The 25,220-nt window shown below is 38.4% G+C and overlaps 1 protein-coding gene across 1 annotated transcript in view; it reads left to right on the top strand.

Annotated features, from left to right (window-relative positions):
* LOC122557882 (inner centromere protein-like) overlaps positions 1 to 12,679 on the top strand; it is a 67,308-nt gene extending 54,629 nt beyond the window's left edge. Inside the window, exons 14-17 of the mRNA XM_043706050.1 lie at positions 1,151 to 1,292; positions 2,222 to 2,419; positions 7,926 to 8,085; positions 11,053 to 12,679. Of these exons, the coding sequence (XP_043561985.1) occupies positions 1,151 to 1,292; positions 2,222 to 2,419; positions 7,926 to 8,085; positions 11,053 to 11,261 (709 nt within the window). The 3' untranslated portion in view covers positions 11,262 to 12,679. The remainder of the gene's footprint in view (positions 1 to 1,150; positions 1,293 to 2,221; positions 2,420 to 7,925; positions 8,086 to 11,052) is intronic.
* Positions 12,680 to 25,220: the final 12,541 nt, after the last annotated feature.

Raw genomic sequence — 25,220 nt, 5'->3', positions numbered from 1 at the left:
AAGGGTTTGGAGGGATATGGGCCAGGTGCTGGCAGGTGGGACAAGATTGGGTTGAGATATGTGGTCAGCATGGACGGGTTGGACCGCAGGGTCTGTTTCCATGCCGTACATCTCTGACTCTATGATGAAAGGCATAGAGTGGATAGCCAGAGACTTTTCCCATTATGGCAATGTCTGTCATAATTTTAAGGTGATTGGAGGAAGGTTTAGGGAGATGTCGGAGGTAGTTTCTTTACACAGTGAGTGGTGGGTGTGTGGAATGGACTGCCAGCAATGGTGGTAGAGTCAGATACATTCGGGACATTTAAGTGAGTCTTGGATAGGCACATGGAAGTTAGTACAATGAAGGTATGTAAGTTAGTTTGACCTTTAGAGTAGGATAAAAGGTCAGCACAACATTGAGGGCCTGTGCTGTACTGTTCTATGTTCTGCTCTATCCATATATTGATTCTATTAATACAGGTCAGTTAATATTTTTGGGATCCCCATTGCTGTCAACTGCCATTGTTACCATTTATATATCATATCTGGTTGTCTTTTGTCTTCACCCTCCAACTTATTGGTTTGATTCACACTGGAATAATTCATTTGGTGTGCATAGTGTAGTATTATTATTGTCTGTTACTAGCTTTTTAAAAAAAAAAAATCATCTCCCTTGTCACTGGAGTCCAACTTGACTATTTATCACCTTTTCACATACTTTCAAATGTATTTGACTGGTCTGTTTGGCCTGCCTCATTTCAGAAACAAATCCAGCATTGTCTCCATTCTTTTTGGACAAAAGCATTTTGGCTAAGGAAATTCTGAACACTGATGTTTGAGAAATGTAAGCACACTTCTCCCCACAACCAGCACTACCACCTTGTCACCAATATAATTTTTACACGTGCCTGTGAATTTCCCAGTAGATTTTTCTCCCTTTTATTTTTCATGTGTTGGTGTTCATTGTGCCATTGTTTGTGGGTTCGGTTCAGGTCTGCACCATTATGATCTTTCTCTGATGCAATGTAACTTCAGTGAATAGAACACTTCTTCAGACTAAAGTTAAGTACTGCATTGGTTAGGGGTCCTGTTTTCATCTTTGGACTTCAAGCTCAGTAGATTTGCCTCAAATAGACGACTAAAATGACAACCAAATTTTTCTTAACAGAGAGTATGAACATCTAGAGAAAGACAAAGCCATCCAGTTGCAGCAAAAGCTGGAGCAAACCACACCAGAGGATGCTGCACTGCTGGCTGAACAAGAACAGGGACAGCTTCATGGAGCAACCCAAGACAAAGAAAGAAAGCTGGTAAGAGGCTGTCTCCGAGTGGGAGTTTGATGTTCTGAATGACCATCCGGTCCCTGATTGTACAATCCTAAAAATTTCAGAGTGGAGCTACAAATTGAATACTTAAGCCTTGTTCATGTTTTGGGAAAATATCTGAAATGATTTTATTACTGTCAATTCTATCCTGAAGTATAGCATTTTGCTAACCATGGTATCTGACTCCATTACAACCATTTAGGAGTGCTATTTAGCTCCATATTGCATGATAAGTATACTGCATATGTATTAAACTGTACACATTATAGCTTTTGCAGTTAAGTACCAAAAGATTTAAAGGAATTTGGGTGGTGAAATTGTCTACTTCAGAAAGCAAATGGAATGTTGGCCTTGGGGCGGGGGGAGATGCTGGGGGTTGCACAGGAAAGTAGAGTTGAGAATTATCAAAACAGCCACGATCTCATTGAATGGTGGCAAAGATTTCATGGGCCAACTAGCTTGCACTCCTGATTTGAAGACTAGTTACTGAAATATTTGTCCAGTACATTTTGGCAAATTAAAAGTAACCTTTTAATGTTGAAATGCTATCCACTGGTAATTACACTAGTGCACTGATGTGTAATGATGTAAAGAAGGTGCTTAATTTTCAGCCTGGGATGGGAAAGGCTGAACTCCTCCATGTAGTTTCTTGAAACACATGGGTGTGCATCTGAAGTGCCATAACAAAGCTTCAAACCAATAACTTGGTAAGTGGGATTCGGATGTATACCTCTTGCTAGTTGGCAAAGTTGCAATGGGCTGACTGGCAAACTTCTGTAATATGAATTCTCTATTTTATTTCCTATTTTGGAAGGTATGGGGCTTGAGGAAGTCAGTCAGGCAGCTTAAAGGCCATCAAGGGAAAGCAGGTTTGAAAGCAAGATTTGAAATAATACTTATATTCCTGTTTATAGGAAGAACAGCAATTGAAAGAACTGGGAAATCTGACTTTAGCAAATGGGGAATCTACAAGTCTAAAGTTGGAACCAAAGCAGCAAGAAAATGAGAGTAGACTTTGTGAAGATCAAAGAAAATGCAAGGAAGAAAAGAACTTGAAAGTGAAGGAAGAGGTCTCCAACAAAAATATACTGAATGTAACTATAGGTGTCCATGTGAGTGTTTGTTTCAGTACTGGGGCTTAGAGGGCGATAACTAATAAGGACATGACTCTTCAATTGTTTGACTTAGAATAATGAACTACTTCAAATACAAAAGTTTGTTGGAACACTGGGGCTATTCAGTGACATTTTGAATAATTTCTCCTTTAACTTTTTTGGGATGACTGCCTTTAGTCAAAGTTGAGAGATCTTGAGACTGCATTATGTCTGACAATTTATTATTTCAAATTACTTGCCTGAAGACTCTAAACAGAGCAGACCTACATCTAGAAATTGTGCAAAGAAATTCCTGCAAATTAAGAACTTCCTTGATCACTGCAGTGTGGATCTTCAGTCCAACCAGTCCATGCTGAACATAATCCCAAACTAAACTAGTCCCATCTGCCTGCTCCTGGCCCATATTCCTCCAAACCTTTCCTATTCATGCACTTATCCAAATGTCTTTTAAACACTGTAATGGTGCCCATATTCACCACTTCCTCAGGAAGTTCATTCCATATGTGAACTTGTGTGGGGAGGGGGAATAAATTGCCCCTCTGTCCTTTTTAAATCTCTCGCTCGCTCGCGCTCTCTCTCTCGCTCGCTCTCATTTTAATGTGCGTGCTGCCCCCTCCCGCCATCTAAAGGAAAAGACACCTACCATTAACTCTATCTAAACCCCTCATGCCTTTATAAACTATTTCTATAAGGTCACTTCTCAACCTCCTATGCTCCAGTGAAAAACGTCCTAGACTTTCTTTACAACTCGAATGCTCCATACCCAGCAACATCATGCGAAATCTCTTCTAAACCCTCTCCCACTTAATAATATCCTTCCTTTTAACAGGACAACCAGAACTGGACATAGTACATTTGGTTCTAATATAACCGATAAATTCTGTTCTCAAGCAATCTCTGGTTATAAGAAAATCGTGCAATAGCTGCGCCATTTCAACTAATGCGGCGTTATAGCCGATATGGGTAGGAAATATTCGCCTTCTACAAATACTGGCCTAAATTCTTCAATCATATTAAAGTAAATTTGTGTTGAAGAAGCACATGTTTGAGCAGAACCAACTGTGTACTCCCAGAGGAGGCCTCACCAATGTCCTGTACAACCGCAACTTGACTTCCCCTTTTTTCAAAAGAATGGTCTAATCCTGGTGATTGCAGGCAGTTAGACCTGATGGTGTAGAAACAGTAATCCAGGATGAAACTGTCATGTGTGATGGAACAAAAGAATTTAAATGGATTCAAGCATGATTGTTGAAGACAAATCATTTTAACATGCATGATTGTGTTTGGAGAACTTGATGGGTCATGTAATGAAATTGTGTACATAGTTCTTTTGAAAGGTGTTTTGAGAGAGTACAACAAAATAGATTTGTAGCAAATTTTGAAGTCTTTGGATTAAAATGGAAATGCCTGCATAATTATTAAATGGTTAAGAGGAGGAGGAAAAAGTGAAAATCGTCAGGGTTTTCGGACCGGAAGAAAGTATGCAATGACGTGTTCCCTTGGATCAATATTGGAATCCTCTTGATACAGTAGATAGCAAATGGAATTCATGCAAAGGGCACAAATTGTGAAGTTTTGCAGGTAAAATGCAATTCTGGTTCAGTGTGATTGATAGTAAAGGGCCTCAGGAAGACTTTGAAATGGATAGATGAAGCCAATCCTTTCGGGGGATTAGGGGCAAGGTAACCCAAATTAAACAATTCTAGTGAATACTATAATAGAAAGACTTTGATATGCATACACAAATCTTTTGAAGATGGCAGGGCCTTGAACAGTCAGTTTAAATGATAATGCAGAATTCTTGGTTTTATAAACATGAAGTATACAGCAGGATGTTGGGCTAAATGTTTATGAAGTATGCTGCTTAGATTCTCATCTGGAGTACCCTTGTTCAGAGGGTCATACCTTAAGGATGTGAAAGCATTAGTGAGGCAGCAAAAACTATTCACTCGAATGGTATCTGAGACTACCATAATTCATTAGAAGTGGACAGACTGGAGATGCTCAAGTTGCTCTCCTTGAAGTAAGTGGAGGAGATTTGATCAAGGTGGTTTAAAATCATGAACTATTTTGATTAAATTGTTTCCAGTAACAAGGTCAATAATATGAGGATATTCTTTAATAAAATAATTGACAAAAAACTGAAGGTGACAAATCTTGTGGAGCAAACTTAATTTAGCAGCACCTATGGAACTGAGTGTGCTGTTGATCAAAAATTTCGGTTGATCAAGAAGTCCACAAAATCAATGTAAAAGCACACAAAGTAATAGAAACTTAATGCAGGGAGTTATACATATCACTGTTTCAGTGATTTATTACTGTAAATAAAGAAGAAAATCATGCAACTTTTCCTTAACTTACTGGCAGACAGCCTTCTCACTTGTACACAACTGACTACTTTGGACAGCACTGAGATTGTGATAATACAATAAACTTCTATAATCTTTGCTGCATTATCAAAAATTTTGTTTCATAAGGTACCCGTTTTAAAATAAAGTTTGCTGTATTAGATAATGGTGTCAAAGGCAGTGTGATGTTCAAGTTCCACTGGCTGTACGCATTCTGTCTGCTTTTGCTCAGTCTGTGGATAGAGACGAGGTTTTCTATTTCAGCTTTGATGGGGGAACAGATCATCTCGGGTCTTAGCAATTATACCTGACTAAATAAAATTTACATATTGCTATGATGCAATCAACCCTCTTACAAAAGAGGGTCCGTTCTTGGGTGGTGCTACTTTCTAGTGATTGTTACAACCAAATGGCTTGCTAGGCCATTTCAGAGGGCAGTTAAGAGTCCGTTACATTCAGTGGGTCTGGAATTGCATGTTGTAGGCCACGCCAGGTAAGGATGGCAAATCTGTTTCCCTAAATGGCATTAGTGAAACAGATGGTGTTTTATTTTCATGTTAATGGTTTTGTGGTCGTCATTTAACTCGCGAGGTCATTTTTAAAAGTTGGAATTAAGTTCTACCTGCCTTGGCAGGATTTGTTTTTGGTCCCGAGCATGTTTACCTGGGTCTCTAGGTTAATAGACAAGATTAGAGTGGTGCTGATAAAGGGCTCCTGCCCAAAACGTCAATTTTCCTGCTCCTCAGATGCTGCCTCATCTGCTGTGCTTTTCCAGCACCACTCTAATCTTGTCTCTGATCTCCAGCGTCTGCAGTCGTCACTTTCGCCTCCCTGGATTAATAGTCCAGAGATAATGCCACTCGCTTCTCCTCCTCACATTCCCTTTAAGTTTTTTTTTACTTGCAGGTGTGATATTCCAGAATTCCTGTCCAGATATCTACTGGATTTGCATCTACAATTGTTTTGGCTTTCCATACAAAAAATAAAATGGAATTTAAGGTTTTGGCCTGTCCATTGATCTGGGGTTATTATCTGTGGTCACAACAACAGTTTATGTGAAATAACTCGTGCTGCAAAGGATCTAAGCGAGAAAAGATCCTCCAGCTGAGAAATAATCTACAGATCAAGCATTGTCATTCACAATGTCTAACATTCTTGAGTCCAACTGCATTCTGAAAAGTGCATTCCGACAGACGTGTGTGTATGAATTCATTTGCAAAAAAACGAAGGACATAGTGTAACTATAATGGTTATATACAAGATGCTATTATGGGTTAACCAGTGGGGTAAATGGTTTGGAGGAGTAGAGTTGCAAAGTCATACAGCTTAGAAACAGATCCTTCCGTCCTACCAGTCCACCCAACCACATTCCCAAACTAAACTAGTTCCACCTGCCTGCACTTCATTCAAATCCCTCCCAACCTTTTGTATTCATGAACTTATTCAAATTTCTTAAATGTTGTAACTGTACCTGCATTCACCACTTCCTCAGGCAGTTTATTCCACACGTGAACTGTTCCTTTTTTTTAAAAAAAGGACAACCAGCAACTTAAAAAAAATTTCCCCTCTCTCCTTAAAAATAAGCTCCCTCGTTTTGAACTCTATCCCCCATCTGAGGGAAAGGATCCTTGTCATTCACAATGTCTATGCCCCTCAATTTTTATAAACTTCAATATTGATCACACCTTCACCTTTTACAATCCAGTATGGGGAGGGAAAAAAGTCCCAGTCTATATTTTTATATCTCCAGCTCTCCATTCTTGGTAAGTCTTTTCTGAACCCTCTCCAGTTTAATATATCCTTCCTATAGGAGGGAGAACAGAACTGGACACCGTACTCCAGGAGAGACCTCATCAACATTCTGTACAACTTCAGCATTGCATCCCAGCTTCTATATTCAAAGGTCTGAGCAATGAAGGCAAGCGTGCTAAACGTCATCTTAACTAGCCTGTCTACCTGTGATGCAAACTTCAAAGAATTATGTACCTGAACCCCTAAATCTCTGTTCTCCAATACTATCCAGGGCCCTACCATTAATTATATAAGTCCTGTCCTTATTTGTATTACCAAGATATGTCAACTCACATTTAGCCAAATTAAATTCCAACTGGCATTCTTCAGACCATTGATCCAATTGATCAAGATCTCTTTGTATTTTTAACTACCTGTGCACTATATCACCAATTCTGGTATCACTTGCAAACTTAGTAACCGTGCCTCCTATGTTCTTATCCAAATTATTTATATAAACGACAAACAAAAGTAGGTAATGTTGTGAAAAGATAATACAGTAGTTCTTAAAATTTGTTATTTTGTGCAAAAGGTTGAAACCTGTTCTCGTAGTTTTGGAAGGCAAGATCAGTCCCCTGAGATCCCAATAATGTTTGACTGAATGTAGTCATACTTATTGCTATACTACATATCATACAATGAGCATCCTTGTTGTCTAAGAATAATAAGCACATGATTGATAAGATGAACAAATAGATTTTTTTTGGAAAACCCATCCTGTTATGACTGGGAATGCCTTCATGCAAGGAAGCAAATTCAGTAACTTGAAGGGGAATTTGATAAACACTTAACACTTGCAAGGGCATGAGAAACAATGGAGAAGTAAGACAAATTGTATCTACTGTGCTTTGAAATAACAATGGGCTAAATGGCCGGCTGCTTTGTGCAGCTTCAGAAACTGATTTTTTTTTTATTGCCCATCCAAGTAGTATAAAAGCAAACCTATATTTTCTAGTTCTTGCTGAATTTCACTTTAATGTTTTCATATTGAAATTAATGCAAATTCATTTCTCTTGAATCCTGTCTTTTCCCTCCTTTTAACCACCATTTCAAAGCAAACTGAGCAGTTTTGTGTAAGTGGCTGTGCATTCTAAACTGGAGATTCTTCTCATGGCTTTGCTTGCATGCCTTTTGGCATCTGCCCAAAACTCTGGTACCTGCCTAACAGTAAATGGCTGTCCAACAACAGGATCTGTGAACTGTTAGTGCGATTTTGTGGAAATTGGCTGATTGGGAAGTCATCCCTTGAGTTTGTGGTATAGTTGGAAAAGTGTGTACTTCATTGAGAACTCAAGGGACAGTGGTTTTTTAAAAAGTGCTGATAGTTCAACAATTTGATTTTAATGGATTAACTTTTTTTCCAGCATTCAGCGGTACTGGAGTCTTACACTATGACTCCTAATGGCTACTCAAAAATTAAATTGTCTAAAGTCAATCTGGAAACTTACGGGATGGATTTACAAAGTGATGATTCAACAGATGATGAGGGAGCACCACGTAAACCTATCCCTACTTGGGCTAATGGTAAGGAAATAACTTGATCAATTTAGAGTTTTATTAGGCAACTGAATCCATGCAAGCAAACAAACACAGTTTCAACTTCCAATTATCAGCTCAGTTAGCCTATTTTGGTAGCAACAACTGGTCACAATAAGAACAGGCAAATTATGTAATTCTTCCCATGTTTGATTTGTTATGCACTCTTTGGAACAAAAACAGAGTGGATGCTGGAAATTGCAAACTTGAACAAAGATGCTGGAAATACTCCATCCACTTGAAATGTTGACTTTTGTTTCTGTTTTCTCATTCTCACTGCACTCTTGCTCCAGATGCTGCCTTACCAGCCAATATTTCCATCAGTTTCTGTTTCTAACTCTTGCAAGGAGCACTTGTATGTGCTTTGCAGTGAAGCTTAAAGAATTATTGCAAATACAAGCTCACAGGAAAAGGTTGAAATGTGAGTTTATTCCTTTTCAATTTTTTGCACAAACAAGACTAAATCTTTCCATGTAATAAAGGAAAAAGATTAGCTTGTTGGGCATTTATACTGGTGAGTTTGCTGTTGCCTTCTATTTCTTCTTTCAACTTCAACTCCAACTAAGTATTAACTCTGGATTACAACTGAGAGAAGGGGTCAGGCTTAGCAATCATAGTTTACATACAAATTAACATGGTTTATCAGTTGATGGAAGATATGTGCACAAACCTGGTCAAGATTCAATTCATTCTAACTTTAAAACTACTGCAAGCGCTTCTAAAATCTGGCATGTGATTTACAAATTACATTTTGTTTGTGAAGATTCTTTTGAATCCCAATCGCAACCATTCTTTTTGTCTCTGGCACTGTTACCATCCAAGACACAGAATAAGCCTACAGTTAGTTACCTGTTGTCCCTTTTGGCTTTCTGTAAAGGGCCTCCTTATCAGCAGTATCCTCACCTAGCTCAAAACCACTTCCCTTGCTGTTAAGTGTACTTGCAAAACTAGCCCAATCCTATCCTCCTGCTTACTCCTTGTGCTCTCCATGAAATAAGTTTGAGTATCTTAGAGTATCTAAACTACCTTGCCTTTTGGCTGTCCCGTAGCCCTATCTTCAGGTATCTCCATCCTTGACTACACCTTTTTTTTTTTGCCTTTTTAAAATGTAGTATTCCTCTTTTAAAATTTACCTCATGTAGGTTTGTTACCAAGTTATAGTTCTTACCTTTAATCGAAGTTCAAAAGTTCAGACTTGATCATATCTGGTACTACACAGACTGAACCCAAGATTCAAAATTGTCTTCAGCCTTGTTTTCTGAATTTGTTATCCAGAGTTAACATTTGGAGAAGTAGAAGCCAAAAGGGGAAGCTTAATGATGCTGATTTTGAATTTTTTTTGTAATACACTCCTTATCGTAATACAAATGAGAGTTTAGTCTGCGTTGTGCAAAAAGCCAACAAAGCAACTCCCCCATATATTTGGGAGACTCAGAATCACGTTGGTGACAGTTTACCAAACATCTCCAACTTGATCTACAAACATGACACCAGGCTCCACTTCTTGATTTTAATTCACTCTTGCTCTCATGCTCACTTTTCTGTCCTTCGCCTACTCCATTGTTCCATTGAGTGCAAGCTTGAGGAACAGCACCATGCCTTTCAACAAGGCACTTATATTCTCTCGACTTCATGTTTGAGTTTAACAATTTCAAACCAGGAATTTTTTTATTTTGCCATGGACTGTTCTGAATTTTGCTTCTCCTGTGTTGCTTTTGAACAGTATTGTTCTGCCATTTGCAATCTCTGGCCAAATGCTGTTTCTTTTCGACCACTGCCTTTTTTATTACCACTGCTTTTTTTGTCTTCCATTCATAATATTTTTGTTTCATCTCTCCAACCTACTATTCAATTTCAGCACTTCTCTTCTGTTTTTCCTCCCCTTTCCCATTTCAATGGCTTAAGTCCCATCACATTTTTTTAGAAGAAGGTAAGTAGTCAAATCTGACTCCCATATTAATGTTATTTCATTCTTTTCAAATGCTGCCAGCCCTTAGAAATATTTCTATTCTTACTTAAGGTGTTTTTCTTTGTCAAAAGCCAACAGCTATTCCTAGACAGTTCTGGAAGTGAAGAAATCTCCCTTTTCTATACTCCACTGCCAACACGTTCCTATAAACCCCTCACTCGACCCATTTGACTCCGTGCAAGAAGTTCGTGAATAATTTTATATTTAATTTCATTAAAGCCACTAATCTGGCTCCTATGACAACTGTTAACAATTTCTTTTCTGGTACAGCTCTGTTACATTCAAATTTGTGATTGCCGTCCTTAAACTTCCTCTCTGTCTGTCTCCTCTGAAAACTGTTGTCCCATCTCCAACTTGCTGGAATTTGTCTCCATCTTCCAGCTGGTGAGGACTGCCCTACCCAGGTATCAAATCCAAACTCTTTTCAGTTGTATGCAGTGTTGCCTGCAATCCTCATACTCCTACTCCTATGTTGTTGCCTCTGATTCTGCCCCAATAATCTATTATTGGCCCCACCATTTTTTTTTTTCTCTAGCGCATATGTGCCTTTGTTTGTTGTTTGTTTGTTACGTAAACAGCCACCCTCATTGTCTCATGGGTAAGTGGAAACTGCCTCCTATTAGTTTGTCTGAGCCACATGTTGAGCCATTGAGATGAAATTCTTTTCTCAACAGAAATTGTGGAGGATAGAAAAGTATTGGAAATCTGAATTCAGATCAGAAAATTCTGAAAACCATGGTCATGACACTTCTGTAAGGGAATAGTTATTTCATGTACAGCCTACTAATTGTAGTCAAATGAAGTTGCCCTCATTATCCTAACATCCATATCCTCCACCACCACTCTCTTTTATTGGAAAATTTGTAAATTCCTTGTATCAGCAAAACAGCTAAGTTGTCTGCACTTTCAATGTGGAGAGTTATAACAAAGATTTACTTTCAGCTCCAGTCCATCACTTTGCCATTATTATTTTTTTTTGTTATCAGGTGCCCAATTGCAGCAAGCGCTCGTAAAGCAGTATTATCACCCACTTGATTTAGACAAATTCTTCGGTGTCATTCAACCCCCAAATCTTGAGAACATCTTCGGCAAAAGCAAGCCACGTTATCTGAAACGCACAAGTTCTGCAGTATGGCATTCGCCACCAGCATCAAACAGTATAAGGAATGTACCCTACGGTTTTATGAAATACTGAAAGTAATCCTTTCATTAGAAATGACATTCTAAATGTTGTAATGAGTAAAATGAACTCTCCTTGTATCCCTTTATCTATATTATATCTTTATTGCTTGGTTTTTTTTTAACTGTCCTATTTTACAGGCAAGCACCTCTCAGCTGGTTGTCACAAATCTCTTTTGAGTATTGATGTTCTAAAGCTGTTGCATTTTAATACACTAGGGTTTTCTTAAAGCTAACTTTCATTAGACTTTTATTTTGTGCCTGAGTTCATACCCTGATGGGATAAATGTGTCTCTATCTCCTGCCTTAAGGGTCATGTACAAAATGTAATTTGGAAATACCATTAAGTTTATGCTGCCGAGATGAACCTGCATAATGCTTCTAACTTAGCAACAATTGGCAAACTCGGTGCCTGATAAGTGATATGACGGATTGTAGTTGAAGAAATCTCATCTCATCTCATTGTTGGAATGTAGTTTTTTTTTTGTGGTTTGGGCAAGGTGCTTTTTGTTGTGCATCTGGCTCTGTCTTGACTTGAATTGGGCAGGTTGCTAATTCTTGATTGGTGAAATGTTCCTTGTGTTTAAATTGAGGATTTCATTTCCAATAGAATTTTTTTTTATCTGAGTAATAATTAATCTTGTGTATTTGGCATTTTTTGTTTTTAGAAGCTACTAGAATAGTACTTTTTATCCAAAAATACTGGAAACACGTGGCCAGGTGGTCCAAGATATGTCAGGTTAAATTTCTTTATCTATTATGAGTTCACTACCTTGATTGGAATAATACTTTTAAAATTGTGAAATCAGTAAAAACACCTCCTGGATGAGGGGCTGGGAAACTGGCAAAATCTTCATTTTTTTGAAGATTTGAGGACAAGATCAGGCTTGTCTTTCCCTGCGCCCCCTCTCAAATTAGACTGCCAAACTCCATTATTTAACCTTGTGTGCAGGATGATCACCTGGCAGCAATCTTGAAAGTGCTTGCACATTCATGACCCACAGGAATTGTCTTGAAAGGAGAGTAAATTGACCACACTGCTCTTTACTGTTTGAAACCATTGCAAAATCTGATGCAGTACTCTGAGGTTGAAACTGCAATGTGTCAAAACTGTTCTTTTTGTAATGAGTATCTAGGTGTAAAGTCTCTTCTTTGTAAATAAATCATGTGCAAAAGTCTAATGAGGGGAACTTTCTTTTTTTTTAAACTAAACTCAATAAAGAGTTTTATATTAACTTTATTCTTCAATTATTCTTTCAAATCGAATGTCATTAAAATATTATTGCAACGATAATACAGTAGTATTATTGTAAAGGTGTTTTTGCAGCTAATTTTATCTTACACTTCCATGGAACAGCCATTTATCTCTAGATTGAAATTACCTCTGAAGCAATCATTTATTGTGGAAATAAAATTTGATGTAAAAATACCCATAATACAGACTAAAGTGGTCTACTTGCACAAATACTTGAACGCTGTTTTAAACAGGGAAAAAAAATCCATGATTTTGACACTATATTGCCCATTTGCTGCATGTATGGTAGGGTCCTGCATACCTACACAAAACGTTCCATAATGTCTTTTGTCTTTCAATAATCAGCACTTGTTGGGGCAAGGGGAAAAATATACATCTAAGTAACAGTCCATTCCCTGATCCAAGAAAAACATATGTATTGCATGATGCTTGGCTTAATGGCAAATAATATTCATAAGACTGAAGTACCAGGCAATGACCATCTTCTAACCAGGGAGAATCTAACTTTGACATGCAATAGCAGTATATCAGTGAATTCCCCCACACGCAAAATCCTGTGGGTTGCCAGTGACTAGAAACTGAGAATAGCTGTACAAATACTGTGACTAGAAGAGCAGGTCGAGGCTAAGAATTCTGTGGTCTGTAGCTTATTTCCTGAACTCCAGGCCAACTTCTGCAAGGAGTGTAATGGCCAGCTATCCACTTGTGTGGAAGGGTGCTGTCGCAATAATACTCTAAGCTCATCACCATTCAGGGCCAAGCCACCTGCTTGTTTGGCACCTTGTCCAATACCTTCACAATCACCTTCCAATTGTGAACTGTATGAGCTCAACAGACAAAGGACAGGAAATGCAAGCTATGCAACTGATGTTTGGAGTATATTCTGATTCTTTCACTTAGTTAGGTCAAAATCTTGGAACTCTAACAGCCTTGTAATTCTATATACTTTTTGTACTGGCAGTAGTTCAAGAAGGCAGCTGACTACCATCATCTCCTTGACATTTAGGGACGATTGCAATATATGCTGGTAAAGGTAACAACGTTCATATTCTGTGAACATATTAACAATAGTCAATTAAAATATAATTGGTAATATTGCCAATCTGTGCATCTCTTCTGTATGACTTTAATTTCCATGAATAATGAAACTGCCACCTAATTGCTGTTATGATCCTTATGGGGATTGACCAAACGCAAAGAATCAAATATCCAACATTAATTGTAATTTGCTTTTAATTCATGTAAACTGAATTATGCTAAGTGGCAGTTTTTGTTTTTAAAAGTACTCACTTAGGGCAAGTCTACTGCACATTTGGCACTGTTTTCAGTCAGAAAAGTACTTCTCCACGAGAACTCCAGCTCCCTCGGGATTTAGCCTGGTCTTTGGATTAGAGCAGAATTCCAAGTCTTCACCTAAATGGCAGATATCTGCACAGTTGCCTCAATGCTGCTCCTGACTGTCTCAAGACTATGTAACCAGTTATCTTCAAGTAACAATAGTAAATGTGTATTTGCCTAGTCACAGCATGTGGTGCAGTGGTAGAGTTCCTACTACCTCCAAAGTTAGGAGATCTGGATTCCAGTCTCACCTGCTCCAGAGGTGTGTAATAACATCTCTGAACAAGTTGATTTGAAATAAAATACCTCTGCTTATGGAAGGGCTCTTATGATGGAATGGTAGGTCCCTACTTCTGGGTCAGAAAGCAAATCTCATCTGTCTAAGATGGTTGAATAGGTTGATTTTAAAAAGAAATCCCAGCTCCTGGATCCAACTTCCACCTTTAGCTTTACCTGTATTGCAACTGAACATCAAATAGCTTTATCATTTTATCTGGTTTTAATACAATGTCAATTTCCACTTCAGTTAAAGTTAGGGACTGTCTCAAAAAAAAGCCTTGAAACCATAGATTCTATCACACTACAGTATAGATGGATAAAGGGGCAAGATTGCCAAATGATTAACATTGTGTAGAGGTATAGTTGTGTAGTTCATATTAGTGGATTAATAATTCAGATACCTGGTCTAATAAATTGAGTTCAATCCTACTAATTGTGATTTGATTTTAAAAATAGTTTACTTCAAGTTAATTTGCATAATCATGACCATGAAACTACTTGCTGCTGTTAAAGACATGAGTTGTTGTGTCCATTAGGGAGGGGAAAATGCAATTATAGGTCTAGTGCATAATGTGACTCCAGAGTTTCAATCAAGTTTTCAATCTGAATCATTAATCTCTGAAACCAGAGTTAGTTGTGATATCTCAAATATTTTATTCGGGTTAACTTGATGGCTTCTAAATTAAATCTCTTGACCCTATGATCTGTATGATAAACTTAAATCCCTGATGAAAGCAAACCATTTATTTAAGTATGAAAGGGTTTTTCCTGTGTTCAATGACTCTCTGACTTGCAGTTTGCAGTTCCTCAGGTAAATGAAGGCTACCTCCTGCTTTAAGACTTTACAACCCTATCTCTGACGTCCTGTAGGATTGTGTTCAATAACAACCGAAATTAGTGAGTGGTGAAAATAACCTCTTTGCGCATCCACAGTAGCACAGTTTGAGGTAGCGATAGAATCTGAAGTACAGTTTTTACAGAAGCTGCTTTATATACAGTTCCTATATATATTAAAATTTTAGCATAGTTGTATCTATCGTACACTAGTTTGTGTGCTATCTGTCCTGGGAAAGCAAGAGATGGTTTAAGTACTTGTTAAATGCTGGCTGTTATTCCTGATGGGATAAGAATGTCAATCTGTTCTGAGTTGCATAATTAAGAAAAGCTATCTTTAAAGTTAGTAATGTTGGTAAATAAATAGTAGACCTATATGATCTAAATAAGTTAGAATCGATGTACATGTGCTAAATAAATGTACAGAGGATATTAAACTGATCTTCCACAATTGGGTTGAGAGATTTCATCTACTGTTGCCAGTTCTGACAATTCTTACTTATTTATTCATGCCATTTCATGGAAGTGCTATTTTAACAGTTTCTTAAAAAGGGTAGCAGCCCTATTTAATGTGTTTTATAAAGTACAGGAGAATCGACGTTTCGGTCTTAAACCCTTCTTCAGGTTCCTGAAGAAGGGCTTATGCCCGAAACGTCGATTCTCCTGTTCCCTGGATGCTGCCTGACCTGCTGTGCTTTTCCAGCAACACATTTCCAGCTCTGATCTCCAGCATCTGCAGACCTCACAATTTCCTCCCCTAGCATGTACTTTATAAAGGAGGAGAAAGTATGATGTTCTGCAGTCCATTCAGGTCCTAAGACTGTGTTTTTAAGGGATGATTATGATAATCTTTCCATCGTTGAGTAAGTTATGGAGACACGATAGGGTTGGCATTATTCTGGGTAGGTTACAGAATTAATACTTTTTCAGGAGTAGCCTTTGATACAGAGACAGGTCTAAACACTGCTTGCAGTATGGGCTGATAAGAATTGAAAGGTGTAAAGAAGCAGTAATGGTTTGAAAGGGATGTTTGAATTTAGTTTATCTTGTAAAACAGTAAAATGTACTATAAAATCACTTTTTTATGAATGGATGGAAACGCAGTATAGAAAACACTGCACCAGTGAGTGAGTTGGTGAAGCAAATACAATATCTCACCTCTAATGTACACATTGAACCTCTTGAATAAACACTATTTGCAGTGTTCTGGCAATTTCTAAAGTTTTAATGCATGTGTTGATTAGCCTCTCAGGTAAGCTGTGATGTAATGGTAACCTCAGTTGTCATGTGAAAGCACTCTGCCAGGAGATTGGAACCTGTACAGCACAGAATATGCTACTTGTATTCTTACCACAATACACAGTCTATTAATAAACATTGTTTAAAAGTAACCTATAAGTCAGGCTTTTACTTATGAAGATCAAAAGATATTAGAATGTTACTTGTACAAATGTAATTTCTCAAGATAAATTATTACCACTGAAGTATTAATATGAACCATGAATTAGATCATTTTGATAATGTTTAGGGATGAGAAAGACAGACAGACAGACTTTGGGCCCCTAATGAAATTGAGTATGTAGAAGTTGGGAAAGTGGAGTTTAAGCCAAAAATCCGATACGATTGTATTGAGTAGTCAAACGTGCCTAGGGAAAGGAATATAGGACAGTGAAGGAAAAGTTCAATTACCTTAGTATAAAAATCTAACTTGTGAATCTTCCAGACTAGATTCAAGAACAGCTTCTTCCCTGCTGTTATTCTATTTTTGAATGGACCTCTTTAATGTTAATTTTGATCTCTCTCAGCAGCTGTAACACTATATCCTGTACACTATTCTGATACCCTGATACACTTGTATAATATGATCTGTCTATAAAGCACGTAAGATAACACTTTTTACTATACCTTGGTATATGTGACAGTAATAAATCAAATCAAGACTAGGAGTGTCTGGGTAGAAATTGACAGATTTTTAGACTAAGGAAGCCTTAAACTTTCAGTTCTGTAAGTATTCAAGTCAAAAAGTTTCACAATTCACAGGATAATGATTTCAAGTCAAATTTAAAGATATGATAGAGAAGGATGATTTCTGTGGATATGAAATGCTGTAGTGACTGTTGGGAGTAGATAAAACTTGGATTTGCTCTGTGTTTTAAGATCTTTCAAACTGTTCTCTATTTAGCTTGGTTTGTTTTATTTTACACTTGTGGAATAAACTTCTGTTTTACTGTTAAAGAAAATCATCTGCAGCAAACAAATTATATAAATATGCTATCAGGCCAGGTTTTTCTGAGATCTGACCCATCTAGTAATGTCATCAGCTAAGATCATGATCAGTACAAACTGAGAATAAGTGGAATAAGTGGAATAACTGAGAATAAGTGTCACTTACTTGGAATTAAGTGACAGAACAAGAGCTGGAAGCTTGTGGATGTATGGTTTGACTAAATAATCCCAAAGCTTTTAGCTTTTTAACCACTAATCTGGCACTAAATTTGCCAATTCACATAGTTGGAGCAGAGAATCTGTGTAAGTTCCCAAGGAGATCTTCTCATGGCCATGAATTGTTTGTTATGGTAGCCATGACCATTGACCTTTATTTCTTGGACATTGTCCACAATTAAGAATGTGTGCCAAGTGACATCGGAAAACTGAAGTAAAAGATGCAGTATATTGCTTGTTAAAGTACAATTCAGGGGCATAGAGATATTCTTGAAAAAAGTAACAATGGTAGTTAAGAAACATATGATAAGGTTAATCAAATGTCCCAAACTTTTCTTCCATGTACTGGCTGCAGCTCCAGCCTACTTTTGCAATTTTCAAACAAAATGATTTTTCAAGACTACGTTCTGGTTCTATGTAAGACCTTTGAGAAATGGAAACCAGTACAAGGCCACAGTTTTTGCTGGGCAGCCTTCTGGAGACACAGGAAAGCCATGCTGCCCTCATAATCCCCGAGCCACAATTAAATTCTGGTAGCCTCAGCAATAGTTGGAAATTGGTTAAATAATGACAACCTCCTGTAAGGGACCAAAAATGTGTGGTGCCTTAAATATGAGATACTTTGAGACCAAACAGAGGCTACGGCAACGGATGAATGGACACTGCAGAACAGGCACCGGATGAATGGACACTGCAGAACAATCAACAGACCGAAGTGTTCCCTCCCAGTTGGAGAACACTTCAGCAGTCTGAGACATTCAACCTCTGACCTTCAGGTGACCGTCCTCCAAGGCAGGCCTCGGGACAGGCAACAATGAAGAGTGGCTGAGCAGAGGCTGATAGCCAGTTCGGTATCCATGGGGAATACCTGAACCAGGACCTTGGGTTCATGTCACACTACAGGTGACCCTATTGCAATGTACACTCTGACCCTCTCACAGACTTGAACTCATTTACACTCTCACTCTCTCACAGTTACTTGAACCCATTTACACACACACACGCACACACATATAAAAGTTTGTGGGGTGAATTTGTACTTTCAGAATTACATTTTACTTTGCTCAAAAACTGCATGAATCCATGTAAGACTCTGATTCTAATCTAAAAAACAGATTTACACAGTCTGACCATTGTGGCACAGACAGCCCCACAGGGAGCTAATACCTGCAATACCTTATCTGGGCTGACATGACACCAATTGTTAAAGTTCACTTGAGAATGTAACTTTTAAAAAATTTTGCAATTTTATATATGAAAGAACTGAAACCAACATGGTCATTCTAAAGATGAGACTTAACAAACAATCCAAGTCTTTTTCAATATATCATTTCAGTTACATCTCACTGTAAACTTTTGCTATAAATTCTCCACAATCACCTGATGAAGGAGCAGTGCTCCAAAAGCTAGTGGTTCCAAATAAACCCAGTTGGACTATAACCTGGTGTTGCATGATTTTTAACTTTGTCCACCCCAGTCCAACACTGGCATCTCCAAATCATGCCTTAAATATGCTCAGCTATGGGTAATCCGGAACCCTCTAGGGTCAGAGAATTCCAAAGATTCTCTAATTGGCCACAGATTCTATTAAGACTTAAAGCATTTTTAAACTGCGCTCACAATTAAAAACAATAAAAATGTTCCTGTGGCAAAAAAGGATATCGCAGAAAGACTTTGTATCGTAGAATGTGTGCTGGTTCTAACAAATCATACTGCCACCTACAGCACCAATAGCTATTTGCAGAAAAGTGTAGAATTTATTGTTTCATAAAGGGAGGTGCCTTTTTGAATTCAACTCTAGCTTATCAAAAAAACTTTGCATTATTTTTCAAATTTTGCAACTTGTGCAGTAAATTAGCAGAGTTGATCACTCATCCAGTATATGAGCTGCCAGATTTTCCTTTCCATTAATTTCAATGTAACCGGAAGCTTCTAAAACAGGTGGACAATTAGATTAAATTAGATTCGTGTGGAAAAAGGCCATTTGGCCCAACAAGTCCACACCGACCCTCTGAAGAGTAACCCACCCAGACCCATTTCCCCACACTTACCCCTGACCAATGTACCGAACACTATGGGCAATTTAACACGGCCAATTCACCTGACCTGCACATCTTTGGACAGTGGGAGGAAAGCTCTACACAAAAACAGGGAAAAATAACAGGGATGCTCATAATCTGAAATATAAACAAAACAGTGCTCGGCAGGTCATGTTGTTTCTGTGGAGAGAATTACAGAGTTATCTCAGTCAATGTCCTTTCTTCAGAATAGGAAAATGTTAGAAATAACATAGGTCTTAAACAAGTACAGACTTAGGGAAAGGGGTGTGGCGTGAAGTAGGAGGAGTGGAAAAGAGATGTCAAATATTAAGTACCAAAAGGGATGATTGTGCAAGGTAAAATAGGTATCATGCTGCCTGGGTGAAAATTATTTGTCTCTCTTCTTTCTGAACCCTCTCCTTCTATTTTCTGGAAAATCGATGAAATAGCAAAATAGATGTACTCAGCAAACTGAGAGTTGTTTTTCAATTTCTCATACACAAACACCAACACAGGATAACATATGCAGTCTCTATCCTTTGTCACAGTCCGATTGGGTTTATAAACAAATCTCTCACCCTATTCTCACCACCTGTCTGTAATTTCCCCCATTCCTTCTGTTTGTTGGCTCCGACTTTGTAAAGATCATAACACTGATGTAAAGGTTTAAAAAAAAAGAAAAATTTTTTTTTCCACACTGTATTAGACGCAGAGGGGAGGGGAATACTTTACAACACAGACATGCATACTGTCATGACTCATTAGAAAGTGCACTGTAAAGTTAAGCCCCACTGTTTGTGGAGTTCCCACAAATGTGAAAATTTGATTAAGCCACCCAAATTCCATTTAATTATTTCAGTTAAAAGAATATGTACACCATGTTTGTATACATGAAAAGATAAAACTGGTAATTGTGAACAAATGCCAAAAAGATAATATGAATTGCTAATGTATAATTCTACAACTTAAACTCAATTCTTTCTTAAATAACTCCTCACATACAGACAGACATTGCATGGATATTCAGTGTGGACAAAGGAGAAAAATATCAGGGAAAAACAGTTCACCAGTAACAGTACAGACGACAGAATTTTATGACTTCCTTTATTACTGCCTTTTGATTTTTTGAGGTCAACACAAGGTTGTTTCTACACCGATATTCAGTCTTTCTTTCACTTGTGAGAGTTTACCTTTCTAATGTCTCTGAAGCTGTTTTATCCCTCCATCAACAGATTTGAGGATATTTGCTATCTGATATTTGTTTAGGTTTTTTGGAAAAGTACCCTGATTGGTCTGTTTATTCTGGATTTATCTTACTATATTCATGACAATATTCATTAACAACTTGGATAATGACATAAAAAGTCAATTATCCAAGTTTTCTGGTGACACAAATTGTACAGCAATTTAGATAACAGCATAAAATTGCAATAGGATATTGATAGATTAGGTGAATGGGCAAAGTTGTGGCAGATTAATTTTAATATAAACAAATGTGAGGTTATTCATTTCACACCAAAGGAAAACAGACCAGAGTATTTTTTTAGAAGTCACAAAGTTAAATGCAGTGGATGTCCAAGGAAATTTGGAGATTCAGATAGATAACTCTTTTAAAATCTATGAAAATGTGCAGCACATAGTTATGAAGGCAAACATTCAATGAGCCTCCTTATCTAAAGGGCTGGAGTGTAAGGATGCAGATGTTATGCTGTTATACAAAGTCCTAGTTAGGCCCCACTTAGAGTACCATGAGCTAATGTTTTGCCCTGGAGGGAGTTTAATGCAGGTGAACAAAGATGATACCTGGACTTCAGGTGTTATGAGGAGAGATTAGACAAATTAGACCTTTATTCCCTAAAATTTAGACGATGAAGGGGTGTGCTAATCAAGGTTTTCAGGATATTAACAGGGTAAATAAAGATAAACCATTTTCACTGGTTGAAGATCCTAGAAAAGCATAGTCTAAAGATTAGGGCCAAGCCATTCATGAGAGATGTTAGAAAGCACTTTTACATGCAATGAGTAGTGGAAGTTTAGAACTTTTCTTCAAATAGCGGGTGGTTAATTCAATTGTTAAATTTAAATGTGAGAGAAATTTTTGTTAAGCAAAGGTATCAAAGGACATGGGTTCAAGGCAGGCAGATGGAGTTAAGTCACAGATCAGCCATGAGCTTATTGAATGCCAGAGCCGGTTTGAGGGGCTGAATAGCCTACTCCTGTACCTATGATCGTATGTCTTCCTGAAGGAGGACAGTCCTTACTCCCATGTCACTTACATCAACTCCTGCTTTAAATGTTTGGATAAAGTTGGGAACTGTGAGCAAAAACTTAATAAAATGGCCATCAGCTTTTCAAAGCTGCCGGGCATTTCTCAGTTCATACTACCTTTTTTTTAGAAAATCTTTTTAATATATTTTTTGAAAAATTTTTACTCTTTTATAACTTTTTGTTTTGTATTTTTGTACTTTTGTAAAGAAGAAAACAGTAGAAATAATACTACATTACTGTAATATAATAATGTTAACAATAAACTACCTACTACTCTTCGGGATACAATCGTCTCATATTTACTTAACTTAGCCCAAGTTAAAATAAATTCAAATTAAACGAAATAGTATTACATTAAATTTAAATCCAATGAAATGAATTACATTACATTCCACTACTCTACTCCACTTGCTGCACCTCTACTGAAGCTTCCATCCACGGGAGCAACAGTTATACCTGTATTTACTAGACCTCCTCCCCCCAGGGTTCTCGGACCACCATATACAACCCTCACAGCTATATAAAGACCCTAAACAATACCACCAATACGTCAATGTCTATGTTACTTCAGAAAAGGCTGCCATGTCTTATAAAATTGCTCTGTTCCATGGTGCACCATACTCGTCAGATAAACTTGCGGAATGAGCTCCATCACAAGTCTGTGCCACCCCGCATGACCTGGACGTTTTTCTGATGTCCACTTCATTAAAATGTTCTTCCTCGCACAGTGTGTAAGAATGTTAAGTAAACTCTTCCAGAGTTCACCTAGAGAGGACAGATTTAGTAGTCCCAAAAGAAGGGATATCGGATCCGCCTTAACTTCAATTCCCAGGATCCTCTCCAGTTCATTCATTATGGCACCCCAATATCCGTGAATCTTGTACCAGGACCAAAAGCAATGTGTAAGGGTGCCTAATCTGATTTTACATTTGAGACATTCCAGAGAATATCCTTTCTTAAACTTTTAGAACCTCTCTGGCGCCATATGGGGCCTTGGAAGGATCTTCAATTCTATAGCTTGTGCTTTATTGCATATTGAAATTTTCTTTACATTCTCCCATATATCCTTCCATGTTTCCGATTAAATTTCTTCCCCTAGCTCTTGATTCCAGATCTCATGGAGTCTCTCCGTTATCCCCCACTAACTGGGTGAACGGTGAAGTCTGAAGCAAATTGCCCTCAACCTGCTGTATTATCCTCCATGCTTTCACTGTTTTAGGATAATTGGGCTCTCACAGTGCTCAGCCATGGATCTCATCTTGTCCATAAACAGTAAGTTAATGAGGAGACATCTCGTTTGCAAAGCCTCAACATCAAGCCATATCAACCTCAAGTCCTTAAGCACCCAGTCACCCACATATGACAGCAGGGCGCCTATTTGCTATCTCTTCAGATCTGGGAGATCCACACCCCCCCCCCCCCCCCCCCCCCCCAAGTCCTGCGAAAGTTGTAGCTTTGTAAATTTAATTAGGGGGCATCTACGGCACCTCCGCAGTGTCTGGGTAACAGCAACGAGAGCATCCTCCTAGAATATAATAACTGAGGAAGAACATTCATTTTAATCAGGGCTATACGGCCTAACCATGAGATTGGTAGCCCCTCCCACCACTGCAAGTCCCGCTTTATTCTCTCAAATAATTGTACAAAGTTAGCTCTGTACAGCTGATGGAAGGTAGGGATAATAAAAATTCCCAGGTAGAGAAAACCTTTTCTGTGACTACCGAAAAGGAAACTGTCCTCCAGCTCCAGCACTTCCACGAATTGCCCCACAGGCATGACTTCTGACTTTGCAAAATTTATCCTGTATCTCAAAATAATGCCAAATCATTTAATTTTGTGTATTAGCTGGGGTACGGACTTTTCTGGATTAGCCAGAAACAGAAGGACATTATCTGCATAATGCATAATTTTGTGTTCCCAATTCCCACCTTTGGTGCCACTATTTCAGGGTCCTTTCAGATGGTCTCTGCCAACAGCTCAATTACCAAGGCAAATAGTAGCGGAGAGAGGGGATATCCCTGTCAGCTACCTCTCCCCACACTAAAATTGCTCGATTTGATACCATTCATGATAACCGCCGCCTTGGGGTCTCTAAACATTGCCACCTGCCTGGACGAAAGCGATCTAGAACATCAAGGAGATACGACCATTCCACCCAATCTAAAGCAACCAGGGAGACCTCCAAGCCCAGAATCAATCTCTGCTGACATACTTGCACTATGTTCATACTGTCCTGATATTATTGGAAGAACTGCGGCCCTTGATAAAGCCTTTTTATAATAGTGGACGACACCTTTTCCAACCTCAGCACCTTTGATAAAATTTTGAAGTCTCCATTCAACAACAAGATAGTTCTATACAACATGCAATCCTCGGGGTCTTTCCCTTTCTTTAATATAGGGGAAATATTGGCCTCCCTAAGAGAGGGTGGAAGGTAGTCCTGGCTATACGAATGACTGTACATCTTCAGAAGTGATTCAGCTAATGTGTATAAACTCCTTGAAAAGTTCACTTGGGAACCCATCTGGATCGGGTGCCTTACCACCTTGGAGCTGCCTTAACACCTCTTGTACCTTTTGTATCATCAGAGGTGCATTTAAAAGGGAGGCCTAATCTGCATTTATACCGAGGAGATCCAGGTTTTCAAAAAAGGATTCCATTCTTGCTACTCCATCTCCACAACCCTCTGACCGGTATAACTCTGCATAGAATTCCCAAAATCTGGCCTTTATCCTTTTCAGCTTGCGAGTGATGTTGCCAGTTCACTCCCTAATAGACATAATGGACTGCGGAGCCAGATAAGCCAGATATTCAAAACTAAAAAGAGGCGGAGAGGAGAGCAGCAGCAGATGCTTGAGGCCTGGCTGAAGGCAGCCAAGTGGGCATATTATACCAGACCATCTGTGGTTAAGTTTCAATGGGTCATGGCTCTCCGGGCTGCTGTGGACTCAGTGCTCACACAAGCAGCGAAGAGAGGGGTCTCCTTTGCAAAGCAAACGCTGTTCAAATATGGGGATAAGCCAGGTAGAAACTAGCTGTCTAGACTGGAGAGGTGTACCTGACAGACCCCTTGGCATCCTGTGAACCCCAGGGTCCATGAGACGATTAAAGTCTCCTCCTATAATCATACAGTGCTCAGCGAGCCATTATTTTAGCGACTGTATCAATTAAAAACTTGAGAGAATATGCCGGGAAACAATAAACATTCAGGATGCCATACTCTTCTTCGTGTACTAGAACCTTGAGAATGATGAACCATACAAACTCATCCTTGATTTGATCTATCACCTGAAATGGAAGGTTCCTTTGTACTAATATGTTACTTAAGCTTCGGCAAGTGTAATGGACACCCTTCCCTCCCCCCCGCCTCCATATCTCAACCCCACACATGTTTACACCAAAGAAGTAACCATCCCTCACCCAGAAAAACAGAGCAGTAACATAACAGATAACTTCCAAACGGATCCAATATGAAACAATCTGTTTAAATGTGTTCAAGGGTTGCCTAGGTTTGACAAGA

The sequence above is a fragment of the Chiloscyllium plagiosum genome, chromosome 16 (assembly GCF_004010195.1).
Source record: "Chiloscyllium plagiosum isolate BGI_BamShark_2017 chromosome 16, ASM401019v2, whole genome shotgun sequence".
NCBI lineage: Eukaryota > Metazoa > Chordata > Chondrichthyes > Orectolobiformes > Hemiscylliidae > Chiloscyllium > Chiloscyllium plagiosum.
This window is presented reverse-complemented; position numbering and strand designations above follow the sequence as displayed.